This window comes from Populus euphratica, unplaced genomic scaffold (assembly GCF_000495115.2).
Source record: "Populus euphratica unplaced genomic scaffold, PopEup_1.0 scaffold505.1, whole genome shotgun sequence".
Lineage (NCBI taxonomy): Eukaryota > Viridiplantae > Streptophyta > Magnoliopsida > Malpighiales > Salicaceae > Populus > Populus euphratica.
This window is the reverse complement of record NW_011500382.1, coordinates 61,962-81,846: the sequence shown is the minus strand read 5'-3', so window position 1 is coordinate 81,846 and position 19,885 is coordinate 61,962. Positions and strand designations below refer to the sequence as shown.

The following is a 19,885-nucleotide window of genomic DNA, read 5'->3' as shown; positions in this document are numbered from 1 at the left end:
TAGTAGTAGTAGTAGTAGTAGTAGTAGTAGTGATGATAGTAATAGTAATGGTAATAGTAAAGAGAGCTTTGGGATGTGATATTGATATAAGGATTAAGTAATGATAAAAACAATTGTCAAGATTAGAGGATCCACTAAAAGTATTTCAAACAAGTATAATATAAACTCTTATTATTCAACAGGAAACCACACACAAAAAAGGTTTCAATCGGATTATAAATTATTAATATGATTACATTAGTTATTTTATTCGAATAGTGATAATACTTGTAAATGTTGTCAGGTATTCATGATTATAACTTATGTTAACAACAAATCAAATTCTTTTCATCGCACAGGTGTCGGTTATACCATACAGTTTGTGCTATGAAAGTACCGAGTATTTCTTGTACCAAAGTTATACAATATAAATTTAGATTAACCATTTAACAAGCACAGTATTAAAAGCGAATAAGATAACAAATACAAATATGCTAATATCAAACATTGAAGTCCTTGTTGAGTTTATACTAAACTTATTTTTACACCATTAGTATAACCTTTTCACCTTGACATGATAAACTTAGCTAAACATAATGAAAAAGAGAAACATAAATAAACAAGATAAGAATATAAATAAGATATAAGTTAACTAGGTAAAGAAAGGAAATGAGAAGCATAAACAAGAAATTAATATAAGCAAAACTTAAACATTACAATAAAAAAAGAGCAAAAACATAATCTTGATATGGAAATCAAGATGCCTAAATATATGGTAAATGCCTTTTTTTTATAGGACAAAATTGAAAACTATTGATTTGATGACTAATTATTGAGTTGATGATCACATCTTGACTTGGTGACAATCTTTATCTTTTTATCCACCAAAAAAACATCTTGACTTGGTGGCAATTTTTATCTTTTTATCCACCAAAAACATTATTGCTAACGTCAGAATTTGAACAAACTTAAATTATAAAAAAGAAATTGAGATCATTGGGATTTATATAATTCGAGATATATGCTAAATACTGAACAATGTTTGGTTTTGGGTCAACTTGCTGGATCAGTCTAGAGCTTAGGTTAGTCTAGTTTTGAGTTAACTTGTCAGGTTAGTTTTGGTTTTATAACTAGAGTTATTAAAATATTATTAATTTTAACATTTAATATACACTATTGTAAAAATATATATATATGTTTAATACTAATACATATTAAGGGTAAAATAATTTTTTTTATATTTTATCTTATCTTGTTCATTAAAACTAAACATGATATAAAAATAATTATTTTATTTTATATACCACTACTAAATATAATTTTATCTTTGATTTCTTTTTGTCTTGTCTTCTCTCTTCTACTATCTCCATTTCTTTTGTTTCAAGCACTAACCAAATGCTATATATATGTTTCTTTTATGTGATATCTTTTATTTATATTATTTGGAATCCTCTATAAAATAAAATAAAAACTAAATTTAAAAAAATAATATTAGATAATTATATTATTTCTTTCTTGATCATGGATTCTTAATTAATGGATTTCCTCTTCTAAATGTATAAGATTATTTTCAATCATATTCTAATTTTTGTTTGATCTTTAATTTATTTTTTTTTCTCTTTCCTATATTTTCTCTTTATTATTTTTAGTTAATAATCATCTTAGTCTTTTGTTTTCTTTTTATTTTTAATTCATTCCCTAATTTTTTTTTATCATATGATTAAATTAAATATATATAAAAAATTAAGTTTGATTGAAAATATAATCTTTTGAAAACGTTTAGAGAATTGAGCGTAAAAAATAGGTCATTACAATCATAATCCATAATAAATGTATTAACTTTAATATTTTTTTTAAAAAAGAATACCTTGATAAATTAATCTTTTATTAATTAATGCAAAATATTAGTTTATGGATTAAATAATTTTTTATGCTTCAGATATCTTAATTTATAGGGATTTAATTATATAAAATAATATTTTATTGAAGTGTTTTCATACATTTTATTACAAAATATGAAAGTAAAGATTATTATTATTATTATTATTTGAATTGTAAATTATGAACTATTAATGCATTACAAGTAGAATTTTGTAGTCGGAGAGCGCGAAACCGAAGATGGCGGTCAGCGATCCACAGAGGCAACTCCTAACACTAATTCTCGAGTTTGCTACCGAGAAATCACAGGGAGGTAAGTGCCTCTGCACTTGTTCATTTCCTCGTTTGGTTCCCTAGAAAATGAAGCGAACAAAATATTAATTTCTCTTATCAAAACCTCGCCTTGGGAACTGTTTGAAAGCGTTAAATAACCAGAGTGTCAGTTATTGGTTTCTCACATTGTCAGTAACTAAACAGAGGCTGTTTCCCGAGAAAATGCTGGAAAATAGTAGAAAGTTTATTGATCGAGAGCCAAATATCGAATGTTTTATTTTATTAGGTTTATTATTATTATTTTTGTTTTCAAATTTGTATCGGGTGTTGTAAATTTTGTAGAGAGAAGAGTGATTGGGCTAGAGAAGCTAATGCAAGAGCTTGGATGTGAAGTAGATGTGGCAAATGGAGAGATGGAAGAGGTGAAGTGTATCAAAGAAACTACTGAGCAAGAACTTAAAGGCTACGAACTTCAATTGGCTTTAAATGAAGCTTCTATTCAAACCCTTGAGGTTTGTTTTATTTATTTGCTTTACTTCTATTTGATTAGGTTTTTCTATTGAATTATGAACGTCTTATATGCTTTCAGGCAAGAATCTCAATTATTCAAGATGAGATATCCTCGGTTGGATCCCAAGTAGAGGGTCTGAAGGTAGTATGATAGCGTGTTGCTCTCTCTCTCTCTCTCTCTCTCTCTCTCTTCATTTGGATGAAGTGAGACGACTTGCATTTTTTGGTCTTTTTTTATCTGTTTGTAATTCTTGTTCTGAACCTTATTGCATGGGTCATTGTGCTTGGGCGGTATGAAGAATGAAGAAGAAGCTTCACGGTAAAGATTGCTGTTTATTTTACTTGCCATTCCATTACATCAGAGCATATGATTGTTTGCTTCATTGAAATCGATTCAAGTAGTATCAATTGATGTCTCAAGTAGTATTAATTGATGTCGTTTTGGTAACATGTTTTTGTTGTTTGTGCAGAGATGAGTTTATTCGCCAGATGTTGATCTTAATGCTAAGATAAGGTTAGTCTCATTTACTAGGACCTATGTAACTTCAACTGGGAATTTGTGTAGCCCCTGTCTGATATATAATTGCACTCTTCTTTGATTAACTTCATGATTTTGGAGATGTTTTCTTCTTGGAAGATGAATTAGATTTGTTAATTGATTTAACCTATTTTCAGAATTGTAAGGAAGGGGAGAAAATAAATATACTAAATTGAAGAGCTCATCTACAAGTTCTTCTCTGTTTTATGGCAGAAATTATAGTGGTTGGTGTAAATTTCATATATGTCACTACCTCCAAGTTTTTATTTCAACTCTTTTGAATCTGAAGTAATGACAAGAAGTTTCTCTTTGTTATAGATATGCTTGAGCGTTTTTTTCCTTTTTTCTTTTTTGGCTATGTATAGATATGTAAAGGACTGGCAACATATACACATATAAATTCCCCTTTTCATAATTGTATATGCCATTAATTTTTATGACTCAACCACTTTCCATCTGAATTACCCACAAACTTTTATGAGCTTTTAGAAGCTTGTTAGCTTATCTTCCTGGTAGTGTTTGAGTTTAAACCAATCTCTCTGCAAGTCCTTGAACTGTTTCATTCCTTGGATGCATAATTCTTTAGGCTTGGCCTTGAAGCTTGAGGATATGGATTAATTCCTAACATTGTCATGGAAAACTTCGTTTTTGTACTGTATCTCATGATCATTGTTTTAAACAGAAAAGAACAAAGGCAAGAAGGCAGGGGAAAAAAAAATCAAAAGCTCATGCATTTCAAGGTTTAACGCCATTGCATATGATAGAAAATGGGAACGCAAAGATTTGAGTATGTTTAGGAGGAAACATGGATACTAGAATTATTAAATTTGAGAAAAGAACTATTTTCTCAAAAGAGGAAAAAAAAACTACAAGTGTTGGTATTTCAGATAAGCTGCAGAGGGGATGCTGTGTGAAGGTAATCTATAACCAGAAGTTGTAGATTTTTCTTCTTCATATCTCCTAACATCTTTTCCCATCTCAAACTATATGACCTATCATATAGGATATCCTTCATAATACTTTCCTCATGTTGCAGGAATGTTCACAGAACATATTGATCGATATGCTGTGTTTTCCTTTCAAGTTAAATGAATAAATAAGAATGTGATATCATAGATTTGAATGGACGTTCTGGTAGTAGAGTAAAACAACTAATTTTATAACTTATATGTTAATATAGGAAATTTCAAGAGGAAAAGTGTATCAAATCTAAGAAAAAGAGCAGCATTGGAACCACAGCAGGTGATTTCACCCGTACAGAACATTTACTGCTCTAGCAGCTGAACCTTTTTCCAATTGCAGGTTTTTCATATATATATATTTTTTTATTGATGTTGATATTAATTCATGGCTATTCTTCTCAGTTCTTTTTCTTTTTAATAAGCTTTGTGACAGCAAGTGAGCAGAATAAAGTGTTTTTCATATATATATATTTTTTTATTGATGTTGATATTAATTCATGGCTATTCTTCTCAGTTCTTTTTCTTTTTAATAAGCTTTGTGACAGCAAGGGAGCAGAATAAAGTGTTTTCTTTTTTTCTTAAAGAAAAAAAAAATGGTTACCTTCCCAATTTCAATCTTAAAATTCTGAAAGATCAAAGTAACTGATCCCTGATTGATTTGATTCAAGTTTGGGAAACTTTTATGAGTAATTTTTTTCATGAATGAATCCATTTATCTGGTGAGACCATAAAATAAGATTCAACCTTTGAGTTGCTGATGAGTAACACTGGTTGGTTGATATGAAGTATGGATGCAGTATTTGTCTTGTTACTTTTCTGTGGTATTAGGGACAGGCTTAGTTGGATCATGATTTTGGATTGTGCTTCCAAGATGTTCATTCATATAAATGAACAGATTTGAATAGTAATTAACAAACAAGCAAACAAAACCAACACTGTAGGAATCTTGTAAAAATAGATGAGTTGAAAACCCTAATCTGTAACTCAATTAACTAGTCATAAAGGAAAGGATCAAAGCAGAAAAACTAAATTTCAGTGAGTAAGCAAAAGTTTGAGTCTGCTCTCTTCTCCTTTTTATACATTTAGTTGTGAAACTAGAAATATGAGTTTGTTGAAGTGATTGTGAAAGCTTATAGTGGCTTGCTAGAACGAGTTTTGGATTGTATGTGGCGTGGGATTATATATTTGAGTTTTCTCATCTTCTACAGCAAAGTCATTTGATTTAGGAAAATGTAAATGGATGTATCAGCTGCAGCAAATTTCGATCTGTTTCTTACTGTGGGTGCATGAACATGTGCTCCGCCTTTGATTGGCTGATGAACTCCTAATTTGTTGAGAAAATAACCTTTTAGCAACCCTATTAGAGCAGAATTTAAAGCATGGCATTTTGTATTTTAGAAGTTAAGTGTTGTCCTTGTCCTTTTCTTTGGGAGGCCCTTCTCTTTGTGAGGCCTCAGCTTTACTCTGACTTGTGGCAGCTTTAGAGAGAAAGAAGGGAAGAGAAATTTAGCTTTCTAAGCAAATATAGAGACAGATTCATGCGATTGGGTGTGCTGGGTATGGGGCTTAGGGGAGTTATTTGAGTGGACTTCAATGATATCTTCTTTCACACAGTAAATTTCTTAGCATCTTTGCTCATGGAAGCAGGCTTGCTGAACTGCACTATATACTTGTGTTCTGGGAATGTTTCATTTTTCATTTTGTTCTGCTTGGCAGTTCTTTTAAATGTTATGTTAATCACTACAACCATGGACATTTCTAGGCTTATTGGTATTAACTGAAAATTGTTTGGTCAAAGCATTGAGGAGGCATATATGTTCTTCTCAGGATACAAATTATATAGACAACTGTTATATCCAAAGAAAAAAGGTCAGATAGGTAATTGACAAACTGCGAGGCACTTGTATGCATTACGAACTAGCATCTAACTGCAATTCAACCCCTATTTGCTTTTGCTTTTACCATCAATTTGCAAATGCCATATAGAATGTTATATGTTGCTTTGGTTTTATGTTGAGGGAATCCTTGTGTCTTTATTTCAGAACCAGACAGAAAAGCTGTAAAGAAGGTAGTTACTGAAGTTGAGTTAAGAGCTCTTGAGGATATTCTTGCCCATGTAGCTTCTCAGACATCTAAAGAGGAACAAGAATACATAGCAGAGGAGAATATTCAGAATCAGGTAAGAAGTTGATTCAAGATTTCTATAGATGTTTTCTGTTGTTATAGAAAGATTCAAGAATGCCTCCTCAACATTTCTTCATTTCCCTTGAGGACAATTTGAGTTGCCCGTTTCTTTGCAGGTCCAGAAGGAGTATATTGACCTTCAGAGGAAGGTTTCTCTGATGGAGGCAATAGTGAAAGAAACAAAAGCATTGCAGGACTTAACAAGATATCCTTACAAACATTACAGTGTGTGGAACTGGCTGTCTGGTCATGATTAACTATACTTTTTCTTGGAGAGAGATAAATGTCCAGGCAGATCATACGATTCAATTGATGGTAAATGATATTGAGAGCATGCCTAGAAATTTGAGCAGCCCATAAGAACATCTGATTTCTAAAATTTTATCCTTCCAAAAACCGCCATTTACATAAATGGCTCTTAAATGTTTCTGAATGCTACTTATGAGCAGTTTTTCCAAGATTTTTGTGCAAGTTTTTTGAAGTTTCTAACTGCCTGATGTTAAATGGTTGGTCAATTTTATGTTTTCTGCCATCTCAGCCATCAGTAACATATTTCATCTTTTGACTTTTCTCCCAGTAAAAAGAGGGGGAAATCCCAGTAAAAAGAAGGGAAAAAAGAACAGCTAAAACTTTTTGTATACAAAGTAAAAATGGATTGCATCGCTTCGCAGGCACAGTTATAGTAAAACATATGATGCATATGTACAAAATTTTAAGTATCTTTGACTAGAAACAAGCAGGCTTCTGTGTTGGAACAGAATTATGCTTCCCTTGGTGAGCAGTTGCAAAAGAGATGCCTATGTCCCCTTTGTCATGCAGATAATTTTGAGGTCCCGGGTGGTGTTCTTCAGGCAAATGAGGCAAATTGATAGTAAGTACTCTACTTCTTGTTGCTGCGTCCAATGAATATGAAATATGTAGTGAAATTTGGAAACTGTGGTTATTAGCATGTGTTACTATTTTGAATTTTTTATGTACACAATCATACTAGGAAGCTATTGCTCTATGTCCTATTGAAGAAGCCTGATGGCCTACCAAGTGGAAAAGTGTTCTCGACTGTTTTTTGCTTTTAAAATTTCATGCTGGTCCTTCTCAGTGTGTAAGCTGCTATATTTCAACTTGTCAGTCAAAATGGCCAAACTATTACACTTTCTCTGTTTCTGGTTATCCATTATTACAATCTATTGAAGGAAACAAATCATGTAGTTATTAATCAACTTTCACTTTCCATCAATCTAACTTAAAATTGCACTTTGAAACCCTACAAAGTGAAAATTTTCTTTTCTAAGAACGAAAGTCAAAATTACTTAAAATGATGCTTCTCTAGAAAGCCAGCTGTGGCAGCATAGCAAGCCAAAAGGCCAGCAGCATTGCCTAAAATTGCACTTCCTCTGTTTTTGCTATTGTATTTGCATGTTTTATGGCAATGATCCTATACCATTTACTGATTCCTTGGAAAATAGTGATAACAAGGTAGATCTGGCCCCTCCTTTGCTATCGATTGGCTCCTGAAATGAATATTATATTGGCATGAGTATCATTGATATGAGTTGATGACCTATGGCTACGAACTTGTTTCATTTTCACATATAAGTTACGTCAGAATTTTGCCTTAAACAACACAGCCAGAACTTACCAGTTTCCCTGAAGGCATGGGCAGAAAGGTGCCTGTAGGAAAAACCTTCCTCGGATTAGTAACCTTCATGACTTCTATTGGTATAGAAAAGAGTGCAGAAACTGGCCGGTGGTCAGAGAACTTGCTTTCACTTCGAAAATAGGAAAGTTGCCTCACTCCTTTTCCATACCACAGTATTCTGTCACACCTGTCGGCAGATTTAGGCGTTATTTTAGCTGAAGGTAATTTGTATGATGTACAGTGCAAGGTTAGTTCCCTCTAGGCCAGAGGACTCATATTGGCCTTGTGATGGCTACTTACGGTAAATAACAATTCAACACAACTGTGGTTCACTGACGTACCATGCTGGAGTTCTTTGCTTCTCCCCCGATCTGCCTGGCAGGCCAGCTGTGTACCGATTGCAATTTGCCGAGGAGTATTTGTATGTTGGTGCGAATTCTATGTTCCCTTCTCTCCAACCTTCGAACACTCCCCCATCTTCCAGTTCCTTTCGTAGCTGATCAAATTCCTGCAATGCTTTCCAATCTTGCTTCTTTATGAATTCCTTGGCCAAATTGTTATCTTGGTACAGCCGATAGTTGAGATCTCCGAACCAGAATATACGACTGCTTAATATGGCATTTTATCTTGTTCAGATGAACCTTGCATGTATACCGATAAACTTTTATTCAAATAAACGACATTTAGGTTCATACCTGCCGTTCTCCGACAGCAATTACTTTGGGCAACTTTCACATCCTATAGATTTTGATACTGGTTTGGATTTAGGAAATTGAACATAGCCAAACGCTAGAATTCCATGGAATTTTAACCAGATGCTAGAAATTGGATATACTAGGGATGAATTTTTCAGAAATTTCACTATGTGAGATTGTTAGACTTGGTGGGATCTTGTTTGATAAATTGAATCTTGCGTGGTCTGAGATCTGTAATGGCTTGGCAGCATGAAAGCAAGCGAGTCCAAGAAAATTTTTCCTCTACAGTCTAAATTGTTGGTTACCGTTTAAGAATCATGTTGCTGGTATTACTATTTCTACTTGTATAAATAGATAGTTTGAGGACCACTTACTCGTGTCCTAGGATGGTGATAGGATGAGGATTGTCATCATCTTCAGAAGAACGGGGGAATGAAGTTCGTCTGAAAATCTCTGAGACTTGGTGATTCCTCCTGCCTTCATCACCTCTCTTCTCGCCGGAAGCCAAGTGAGCAGTAATGAAGCAAAAGCTAGTTCCTTCAATAGACATACTAACTGAAACTGAACCTTTATTTCCCAAGTATCCCATGATGCCACAAGCCACGGAAGAAACCTTAACATCTGAAATGCGGTACTTCGTGAGAAATTCCTTCTTCATCCATACACTTATAAACACTCCAACCATCTTCTTGCTGGCCATTAGCTTATATTTGCTGCACCCATATGCCTCCTCTTCTTGCTGTGCCTTTGATAGCTCCGGCCCTGTAAATCCAGAATGGCCGCTAAAACTTGCCCTCCTCCCGAAACCGGGGAACCTAACAAAATGATAGTGTTCACTTGAGATTGGATTCAACATGGGGGTCAACCAGGGGCATCCATACTTGTCGTTCAGAGTTTTTCCGATGAGCAAGTTCCAGTTTGTTGCTTCAGTTGGGTCTTCTCCTCCTATCACGTTTTTGGTTTTCAAAGGCACAATCTCCTGAAACCTGCACGTAGTAAGAGAAGCTCCCGTTGTCAGATGCATCCTTGAGATTTAACGAGTAATTAACCTTCAAAGTATTACCTACCCTAGAACATACATATCAGCCGCATCCTTGAGATTTAGCCATTCATTCACATCCACGGCTAAGCTTCCAACAGGAGATCTTCCGGCAACATTCCATGTACCCACAAAGATTCTGAGAAGCATAACATACACATTTGTGAGATGGAAGCTGAAGCAGGTTTTTTTGGGTGTATCTTCTGCCAGAGCAACGTTTATAAAAACATCAATCACCTCAATTCATTGGTAAAGATGCATGGATCTATCTCCAACGATCTAACGAGGTCATCATGCAGGTTATCGTCCTCACTGTCATCTGCAACAAAATACAGTAAACATTATTTAAAAAGAAATTGAAAAATAGGGACGAGGGGGGGTGTAATTGACCTGAAACTTCATTCCATTGATAAGCGTCGGCTCTCTTGTTCTTTCTCTTAAACCACTCGCGAATTCTTCTAGTTTTTGACTTCCGGTTCTCAATGTCCATAGCTCAGATCATCAAAGGTCAAGGCCATGCCGCGAATACAAGAGTAGGGGGAAGTGGATGTGCTTTGTGCAACTTTTTGTCGTGCCTTCTCTTCATTCGGAAGCTTTTACGTGGTTGCTAGCTAGATTAATTCATTAGTAGTGTCAATAAAAAACGTAGGTTTCACGGTAAGGAACCATAGTTTTAATCGCCTCGTACCGATATTGAAACAAACTTAGGAACCATTTAAATTTATTTCAACGGAGAATCCCAGGAAAGGTGAGCGAAATTGGACAATGTATCATGTGAAAGTCAAGGTTTGGTTTGGGGAGAAACTCCTCTCATGGTGATGGTATACTTCAGCCACAAAATAATAGAGGCCTCACAGGCTTCTATCATTTGCATTCATTATTTGAGCAGTGGTAGGTGGTGGTGGCGGTCACACATGTCTCGTGGAGTTTTACACGACAAGTTTATAAGACTTCCTCGTCACAACATATAATGGGATCATTATTAAGGATGGTTTATGTAAAGCCTAGCATGACCGTTATTTATTGGAAGTTGGAAGTACAGAAAAAGTTCAGTAAATCGTTGATGAGTGTGTTTGTTGTAAAAAAAACAAGTTAGATGTTAAGGATAGTTTATTATACTATCAGAAAAAAATAATAATCAAAATCAAATAAATATTAAATAAAAAAATTTAATAAAAAAATTTATGTTTAAGATTGAAATTAGAAGAAGAAAAAAGTCAAGCCATGCACACGCATGAAATCAAAATTAAATTAATTATTTATTAAGTAATACAGAAGTAAGAGTTATTTATAATTTAATTTTTATAATTCCTTGAAACTATTTAATTAGTCATTGTGGTATAAAAATTAATTAAATGATACGGTGGCCAGGAGAGGTTTTTACGGAAATCCATTTTTCAATCTAATTTAATCTAAAAACACCTTAAAAATTAAATTTTTTATTTTACTATTTTAATTAAATGTTTTTAGTATTTTTAGTTTATTTTGATATGTTGATATTAAAAATAAATTTTAAAAAATAAAAAAATATATAATTTTAATATATTTCTACACAAAATATTTTTAGAATTATCCGTGATCAAAATACCTTCCGGCTGCTCATGTTTCTGTGAAACGTTGCGCATCAAATCACTACAAACCCTAGAGTACTACATTTATGAGTAATTCTAATTATAAATGTAATCAAATCAATGCGAAAGGCCACTTAAAGGCGTGAAATTGTGGTCCACAAATGCGAAAGGCCACTTAAAGGCGTGAAATGGTGGTCCACATGGGTGGATGGATGGATGGATAGAAGAGCAATTCTTCACAAAACTTGCAACCATTTGTGTTTCACCAATCATCGAACGGTGTGAGGAGTGAAAGCACCATCTTTTAGACGACAAGTTCCTCCAAGTTCGCTCCTTCATTATTGGTGGTGTTGTATTTAAGACATTCCTAGCGACCGGACGATCACCCTCCAAGCAGAAGCATCGGTCGCCCTCGCCAATAAATGTAGCTGCCTGCAATTGGTGAGGTTGGTTGGTTTTCAAGGTATAAATCACTATGAGAGAAGCATCTTGTAGGATACAATCAAAGGAAGTATTTGGTATTGTTGCGAGCTGAGTTTTGGGTATTGTTTTAAGGTATAAATCATTATTGTTGTTCGCAATCACCAAAAAAAAAATATAAAAAAAATATTTATTATAAATTTAAATATTTGTATATTTAAATATAATAAATCTAAAATAAAAGTGGTATTTAAAAAGGAGGAGGAGGTTGGTTATTGTCAAGGTCATGGGGTCCATTAAGAAATGCATATATACCACTCATTTATGATTTTATTTTCATTACCAATCGACAAAGTTATTCATGATTAGTAGTTAGTCATTCATATTTTTCATTATAATGGAATGTTCGAGCCTACGAACTTCCAACGGTAAAAACATTAAGAGAGTTGTCCATAAATTCTCGGTCGTGGTGCTAGAGAGTTTATACAACCGATTTCTATTAGGTCTACTAGACGCAACTTACCTCCAACCACATATTTAGATTGAGATTCAGATAGGTCAAAGGATCGTCCCTATATCTCTAATTCAATCGGTTGTTATATGTATTCCAAAAAAAATTCATTAAATTCAAGAAAATAATAACTTCAGAAAAAAAAAAACTCTTTTTATTTCACATATTGTTTTGCTTTCTTTGGCATTTAGTACAAAAAAATTACTCAATCTATAAGTTACAAAAATTTGTATTAGTAAATCAAAAATAATATTGTAATATTTGGAATAAAAAAATCATCATGAATTCAATTTAAACTAATTGCAATATGATTCCTTCCAACATTATTATCAACTCTCTCCCATTCAAATTTACCCTTGAAATAACATTATAAAAAGAAACTTTTAGTAATTTTAATAAACTAACCAAACTAACATAACAAAATATTTAAGTTAATACCAACCTTGAACATTAAAAATCATGCATCGACTTGCAGTTTCCATTTAAGATGTTTGAAAACCAGGCTCTATTGAAACAATGAAATTTTCATTAATAATTTAAAGGTTGGTGTTATTGTTCTCATGGATTCAATGTTTGTAAACTTAAAATTGTATTCGTTAAATAAAATTATTTTTTCAAAAATTATTAAACATGTTATTGTAACAGTAAAACAAACTTACATTCAAAGTTTGTTCTTTTATCGGACTTCATACCTGTGAGTAAATGAATATCATTGTGAAGGGACCCCCCTCAACATTGTAGCAGCGTACTCAATGAGCTCATATCGTGAGTTGATAGATGTGCCTAAAGTTCTTGTTCTTGGTTGGAGTTTATACAACCGATTTCTATTAGGTCTATTAGGCGCAACCTACCTCTAACCATAAATTCAGATTGAGATTCAGATAGGTTAAAGGATCGTCTCTATATCTCTAATTCAATCGGTTGCTATATGTATTCTAAAAAAAATTCATCAAATTCAAGAAAATAATAACTTCAGAAAAAAGCTATTTTTATTTCACATATTGTTTTGCTTTCTTTGGCATTTAGTACAAAAAAATTACTCAATCTATAAGTTACAAATTAATTATCTATTAGTAAATAAAAAATAAAATTGTAATACTTGGAATAAAAAAATCATCATGAATTCAATTTAAACTAATTGCAATATGATTCCCCCAAACCCTCCTTCCAACATTATTATCAACTCTCTCTCATTCAAATTTACCCTTGAAATAACATTATAAAAAGAAAATTTTAGTAATTTTAATAAACTAACTAAACTAACATAACAAAATATTTAAGTTAATACCAACCTTGAACATTAAAAATCATGCATTGACTTGCAGTTTCCATTTAAAATGTTTGAAAACCAGGCTCCATTAAAACAATAAAATTTTCATTAATAATTTAAAGGTTGGAGTTATTGTTCTCATGGATTCAATGTTTGTAAACTTAAAATTGCATTCATTAAATAAAATTATTTTTTCAAAAATTATTAAACATGTTATTGTGACAGCAAAACAAACTTACATTCAAAGTTCGTTCTTTTATCATACTTCATACCTGTGAGTAAATGAATCTCATTATGAAGGGACCCCCCTCAACATTGTGGCAGCGTACTCAATGAGCTCATATTGTGAGTCGATAGATGCGCTTAAAGTTCTTATTCTTGGTTGGCACCTAATGACTCGTGGTCGTTAGTATCACTGCTAGAAAAACTAGCAATGATCTTGTCCTCGCAATATGCAATTGACTTCCTTTAGGCATCTATAAAAATTAACAGATAAAAAAGTTAAAGGATTCTTATTTATTAAAAAATAATTGGCAATATCTCCCTTATATAGAAGACTATCAAAAAATTTTAAACCTGCAAATACATAACATATATGTCACAAACCACTTGATTTTATTTAATTTCTTCTGACAATGTAACATAATTCAATTTCATAGAAACTATTTTTTTTCTACATGATAATATTTTTAATCCTAAATTTAGAAAGAAAAAAATTATTCTAAATTTAAAAAATTCAAAATAATAATTAAAATTAATCTTATACATTTAATCGAAATTGAACAATAGAATTTAAAAAAAAACTAAAATTAAAAAAAAAATGCAAAACTTATTACAATAACAACTAAAAATCAACATTATTATTTCTAAGTGACAATATCTTTAATCCTAAATTTACAAAAAATTATTCTAAATGGAATAAATACAAAATATTAATTATAATTAATCCTACACGTTTAATTGAAATTGAACAACAAAATTGAAAAAAAAACTAAAATTCAACAAAATAATGCAAAAAATAGTTCAATAACAACTAAAATTCAACACATTTATTAAATCATAAAACTATTAATAACTCAAAATTGAACAAAAATAATCAGAAAAAAATATCCAAAAAAAACACAAAAAAGAAAGAAAAGAAAATGAAAAATTCTGACCTTAATGACATGCTTAATTTCAGCTAATAATTAAACAAAACAAAAAAAAAGATATTGTTAATAAACCCAAAAATAAAAAAAGAGACTTAAGGAGGAGAAGAGAAGATAATACTGACATGCTTAATTTCAGCTAATAATTAAACAAAACAAAAAAAAAGATATTGTTAATAAACCCAAAAATAAAAAAAGAGACTTAAGGAGGAGAAGAGAAGATAATACTTTTTTTTTTTAGATTAGCGTGGGTGTCCGGGTCAGCTTGCGCGCACCACGACTAATCCCACGGACCCTGAAGTTAACGACCATGTAAGCCTCCAGTGGCCATCATATGAGCAACCAAGGACTCGAACCTGAGAAAGAGAAGAGAAGATAATACTTGATTTTGGTTGAGAAGGAGAGAGAAAAGAGAAAAGAAAAGGAGAGAAACAAATTTGTGAAAAAAAAGAGAAGAAAAAAGAAAAAAGATGAAGCCTTGTACATTCTGATTCTAGTCTTTTAATTTAGTTTACCAACAGAATTATTGTTGGTGATTCTGTTTATAAAATCAAATGGAAAATTTTAACTTGCATAGAAATTTTCATAAAACCCTCGTAATATTACCAATGACTTTTATTTTGTCGGTGATAACGTTTGGAAAAAAATAAACATTAAAAAAACACATTAATTATTCATGCATTGAGAAGTGAAAAGTTCTCATAGTCACTGGAATATATCAATAGACACATTATATTAGTATATCTATATGTAACGAACATCATGAATAGTCTTAAGAAGAAGGGAAACAATTCTTGTAGTCACAAAAATATATCGACGGACACATTCCGTTAGTATTCCCATATGTAATGTATAATCTATCAATATTTCTATCAGTGTAAATAGTATCTAATGCCAAATTGTCTCTGTATTCTTATCTATCCATCCTTTAAATAATTAAATTTAAAATTGCATACATAACACAATAATACTAGGTCACATCACAATAATATAACAAACATTTCCTTATCATTCAATAATAAATTAACATTAATATCATTATAATGAAGTGAATTTTATTCATAAATATTGCATTATATTTTATGGCATTACACATTCATGTTATGCAACTGAATCAAAATTATCTTCTTCTTCATCAATTAACTCGTCATCATCTTCATCGTAATTTTTACGTTGATTTCGTTACTATCATCTTCATTAACTTTTGTGTATGTCTACTGGAGCTCAACACATCATTCAACTCATCAGTATCAATATCAACAAAACTTTCTTGGTAATGCAAAAATTTGAATTTTTTTTATAAGTCATTAGAAAAAGAAACTCGATATAGATTAACTAACTCATCAAGTTAAAAAACATCATCTCCTATAGTTAATTCATCATTGTCATCCTAAACAACTTTAACGTAACCCCTAGGTTTAGTTTTCATTACTGATAACCAATCAACTCTTAAATAATCATTTCTAAAGGAATAAATGTATGTGATAAACTTGCTAGTATTGTTTGGAAAAAATAAAGACATTGTCAATGTTGAGAAGTTTAGTCTTTGAATTAATTTCGACCAAACCATGATAAAGATTTAATCGAATTTCTTTGTCAATGGAGTCATACCAATAATATTTGAATAAAAATACTCTATTATACTCACTATGATATTGCAATTCAATAACGTTGTTCAATTTCTAATAGTAATCAACTTCAAATTTATTAGAAATCGATCTCTTAAAATAAACTCTACTATTATATGTTTTTCTACTTTGCTTATATTATTTAGTATGAAATATATGTCCATTGATAAAATACCTATTGTAGCACTTTACATTTCTTTCAAGACCCAATTTAGTAAAGACAAAGTAACATTAGTATTCCCTCTAAATTGATAAACCTAGTATATGATGTACAACCATGGATAGTTAACAAGAAATGTGTAATGAAATTAAATATCCCAAGAGATATGAATAATTAAACAATATTTTCATATATTCTGAACCACGTGAAAATTTATTTATCTTGTAATCAAAAGATTTGAGATTCAGTCAACTATGAGTTTTGGAATAGTAAATATTGATAATATTGCCTCTGAGAAATTTAACAATGTATCAGTTTACGATATTATAAGAAATAAATTGTTCAAAAATAACAACATGTGATTGTCTAAATTCTATTTCTGACAAATATCTTCCTTTTGCAATTTTTTTGGTACGAGTCATCCAAGATAGTACAAAATTGACAAGTTCCCACATGAAGTCACTTCTCCGTCACCGTTATGTCTTAGAACATGATTAATTCTTGCTTTCAATTGAAGCTCAAAATAGTACAAGATCAATATTAAGGTCTCTTCAACAATATAAGTCTTGCATATCGAAGCCTTAATATGCGTCTTATTTTTAATTTTTTTTTAAATCTTATACATTTAATTGAAATTGAACAATAGAATTTATAAAAAAACTAAAATTCAAAAAAAAATGCAAAACTTATTGCAATAACAACTAAAATTCAACATAATTATTTCTAAGTGACAATATCTTTAATCCTAAATTTACAAAAATTTATTCTAAATGTAATAAATACAAAATATTAATTATAATTAATCCTACACATTTAATTGAAATTGAACAACAAAATTGAAAAAAAAAACTAAAATTCAACAAAATAATGCAAAAACTAGTTCAATAACAACTAAAATTCAACACATTTATTAAATCATAAAACTATTAATAACTCAAAATTGAAAAAAAATAATGAGAAAAAAATATCCAAAAAAAAACACAAAAAAGAAAGAAAAGAAAATGAAAAATTCTTACCTTAATGACATGCTTAATTTCAGCTAATAATTAAATAAAACAAAAAAAAAAGATATTGTTAAAAGAAAGAGAAGAGAAGATAATACTTGATTTTGGTTGAGAAGGAGAGAGAAAAGAGAAAAGAAAAGGAGAGAAACAAATTTGTGAAAAAAAAAGAAGAAAAAAGAAAAAAGATGAAGTCCCGTACATTCTGATTCTAATCTTTTAATTTAGTTTACCAACAGAATTATTGTTGGTGATTCTGTTTATAAAGTCAAAAGAAAAATTTTAACTTGCATGGAAATTTTCATAAAACCCCCATAATATTACCAATGACTTTTTTATTTTATTGGTGATAACGTTTGAAAAAAGTGAACATTAAAAAAACACATTAATTATTCATGCATTCAGAAGTGAAAAGTTCTCATAGTCACTGGAATACACCGATATACAAATTATATTAGTATATCTATATGTAATGAACATCATGAATAGTCTCAAGAAGAAGGGAAACAATTCTTGTAGTCACAGAAATATATCGATGGACACATTCTGTTAGTATACCCATATGTAATGTATAGTCTATCAATATTTCTATCAGTGTAAATAGTGTCTAATGCCAAATTGTCTCTGTATTCCTATCTATCCATCCTTTAAATAATTAAATTCAAAATTGCATACATAACACAATAACACTAGGTCACATCACAATAATATAACAAACATTTCCTTATCATTCAATAATAAATTAACATTAATATCATTATAATGAAGTGAATTTTATTCATAAATATTGCATTATATTTTATGGCATTACACATTCATGTTGTGCAACTTAATCAAAATTATCTTCTTCTTCATCAATTAACTCGTCCTCATCTTCATCGTAATTTTTACGTTGATTTCGTCACTATCATCTTCATTAACTTGTGTATGGCTACTGAAGCTCAGCACATCATTCAACTCATCAGTGTCAATATCAACAAAACTTTTCTTGGTAATGCAAAAATTTGAATTTTTTTATAAGTCATTAGAAAAAGAAACTCGATATAGATTAACTAACTCATCAAATTGAAAAACATCATCTCCTATAGTTAATTCATCGGTGCCATCCTAAACAACTTTCACGTAACTCCTGGGTTTATTTTTCACTATTGATAACCAATCAACTCTTAAATGATCATTTCTAAAGGAATAAATGTATGTGTAATAAACTTGCTAGTATTGCTTGAAAAAAACAAAGACATTGTCAATGTTGAGAAGTTTAGTCTTTGAATTAATTTCGACTAAACCATGATAAAGATTTAATCTAATTTCTCTGTCAATGGAGTCATACCAATAATATTTAAATAAAAATACTGATATTGCAATTCAATGACGTTCTCCAACTTCTAATAGTAATCAACTTTAAACTTATTAGAAATCGATCTCTTAAAATAAACTCTACTATTATATGTTTTTCTACTTTGCTCATATTATTTAGTATGAAATATATGTCCATTGATAAAATACCTATTGTAGCACTTTACATTTCTTTCAAGACCCAATTTAGTAAAGACAAAGTAACATTAGTATTCCCTCTAAATTGATAAACCTAGTATATGATGTACAACCATGGATAGTTAACAAGAAATGTGTAATGAAATTAAATATCCCAAGAGATATGAATAATTAAACAATATTTTCATGTGTTCTGAACCATGCGTAAAATTATTTATCTTATAATCAAAAGATTTGAGATTCAGTCAACTATGAGTTTTGGAACAATAAATATTGATAATATTGCCTCTGAAAAATTTAACAATGTATCAGTTTATGATATTATAAGAGATAAATTGTTCAAAAATAACAACATGTGATTGTCTAAATTCTATTTCTAACAAATATCTTTCTTTTGCAATTTTTTTAGTGCGGGTCATCCAAGATAGTACAAAATTGACAAGTTCCCACATGAAGGCACTTCTCCATCACCTTTATGTCTTGGAACATGATTAATTCATGCTTTCAATTAAAGCTCAAAATAGTACAAAATCAATATTAAGGTCTCTTCAACAATATAGGCCTTACATATCGAAACCTTAACATGCGTCTTATTTTTAATTTTTTTTTTAAGGTTGAATAAGTACCTATATAGAATTAAATGAATGTTTTGATATATACAAATAAAGACAATAAAATTTTAATTACGATGCATGCGTGATTCCTAACATCTTGAATAGATACATTCATCTATATTGGATTAAACCTTCAACATTTGTCTCAAAAGATAAATTTATTAGTACATATTCTATTAAATAAAAAAATAATAGAGATAATATCATTTTAAGTTTGTATATTATCAATTTACAGGTAAAATGATTATTTAGTTATTTAGTTATTTTTTATTTTTTAAAATAATTAGAAAACATGAAATGTTAAAAATAACACACACACACACACACATATATATATATATATATATATATATATGTGTGTGTGTGTGTGTGTT

The 19,885-nt window shown here is 30.6% G+C and overlaps 2 protein-coding genes across 3 annotated transcripts; one reads left to right on the top strand and one right to left on the bottom strand.

Annotated features, from left to right (window-relative positions):
* The first annotated feature begins 2,097 nt into the window (after positions 1–2,097).
* Positions 2,098–7,477, top strand: LOC105114252 (uncharacterized). The gene is made up of 8 exons (XM_011010746.1): positions 2,098–2,170; positions 2,473–2,642; positions 2,720–2,782; positions 3,117–3,154; positions 4,359–4,420; positions 6,183–6,319; positions 6,441–6,529; positions 7,061–7,477. Exons 1-8 carry the CDS (start codon positions 2,098–2,100, stop codon positions 7,191–7,193), a joined length of 765 nt encoding a protein of 254 aa, XP_011009048.1. The 3' UTR covers positions 7,194–7,477.
* A 31-nt stretch (positions 7,478–7,508) lies between these two features.
* LOC105114249 (type I inositol 1,4,5-trisphosphate 5-phosphatase CVP2-like) lies at positions 7,509–10,538 on the bottom strand. Of its 2 annotated transcripts, none has more exons than XM_011010743.1 (7): positions 10,085–10,538; positions 9,932–10,013; positions 9,735–9,833; positions 9,030–9,641; positions 8,302–8,565; positions 7,961–8,147; positions 7,509–7,832 (listed from the first exon to the last, which is right to left on the bottom strand). In XM_011010743.1, the coding sequence occupies exons 1-7, from the start codon at positions 10,182–10,184 to the stop codon at positions 7,743–7,745; spliced, it is 1,434 nt and encodes a 477-aa protein (XP_011009045.1). In that variant the 5' UTR covers positions 10,185–10,538; the 3' UTR covers positions 7,509–7,742. The 2 variants fall into 2 exon arrangements, with proteins under 2 accessions (XP_011009045.1, XP_011009044.1); XM_011010742.1 differs by having other exon boundaries at positions 9,723–9,833; positions 10,085–10,536.
* Between the last annotated feature and the right edge of the window lie 9,347 nt (positions 10,539–19,885).

Coding starts and splice junctions, on each gene's coding strand:
- LOC105114252 (XM_011010746.1), top strand. CDS start 2,098: ATGGCGGTCAGCGATCCACAGAGGCAACTCCTAACACTAATTCTCGAG. Junction 2,643..2,719: donor CTTCTATTCAAACCCTTGAG/GTTTGTTTTATT, acceptor ATATGCTTTCAG/GCAAGAATCTCAATTATTCA. Junction 3,155..4,358: donor GATCTTAATGCTAAGATAAG/GTTAGTCTCATT, acceptor ATGTTAATATAG/GAAATTTCAAGAGGAAAAGT.
- LOC105114249 (XM_011010742.1), bottom strand. CDS start 10,184: ATGGACATTGAGAACCGGAAGTCAAAAACTAGAAGAATTCGCGAGTGG. Junction 9,642..9,722: donor GCTGATATGTATGTTCTAGG/GTAGGTAATACT, acceptor TACTACGTGCAG/GTTTCAGGAGATTGTGCCTT. Junction 7,833..7,960: donor CCATGCCTTCAGGGAAACTG/GTAAGTTCTGGC, acceptor TATTCATTTCAG/GAGCCAATCGATAGCAAAGG.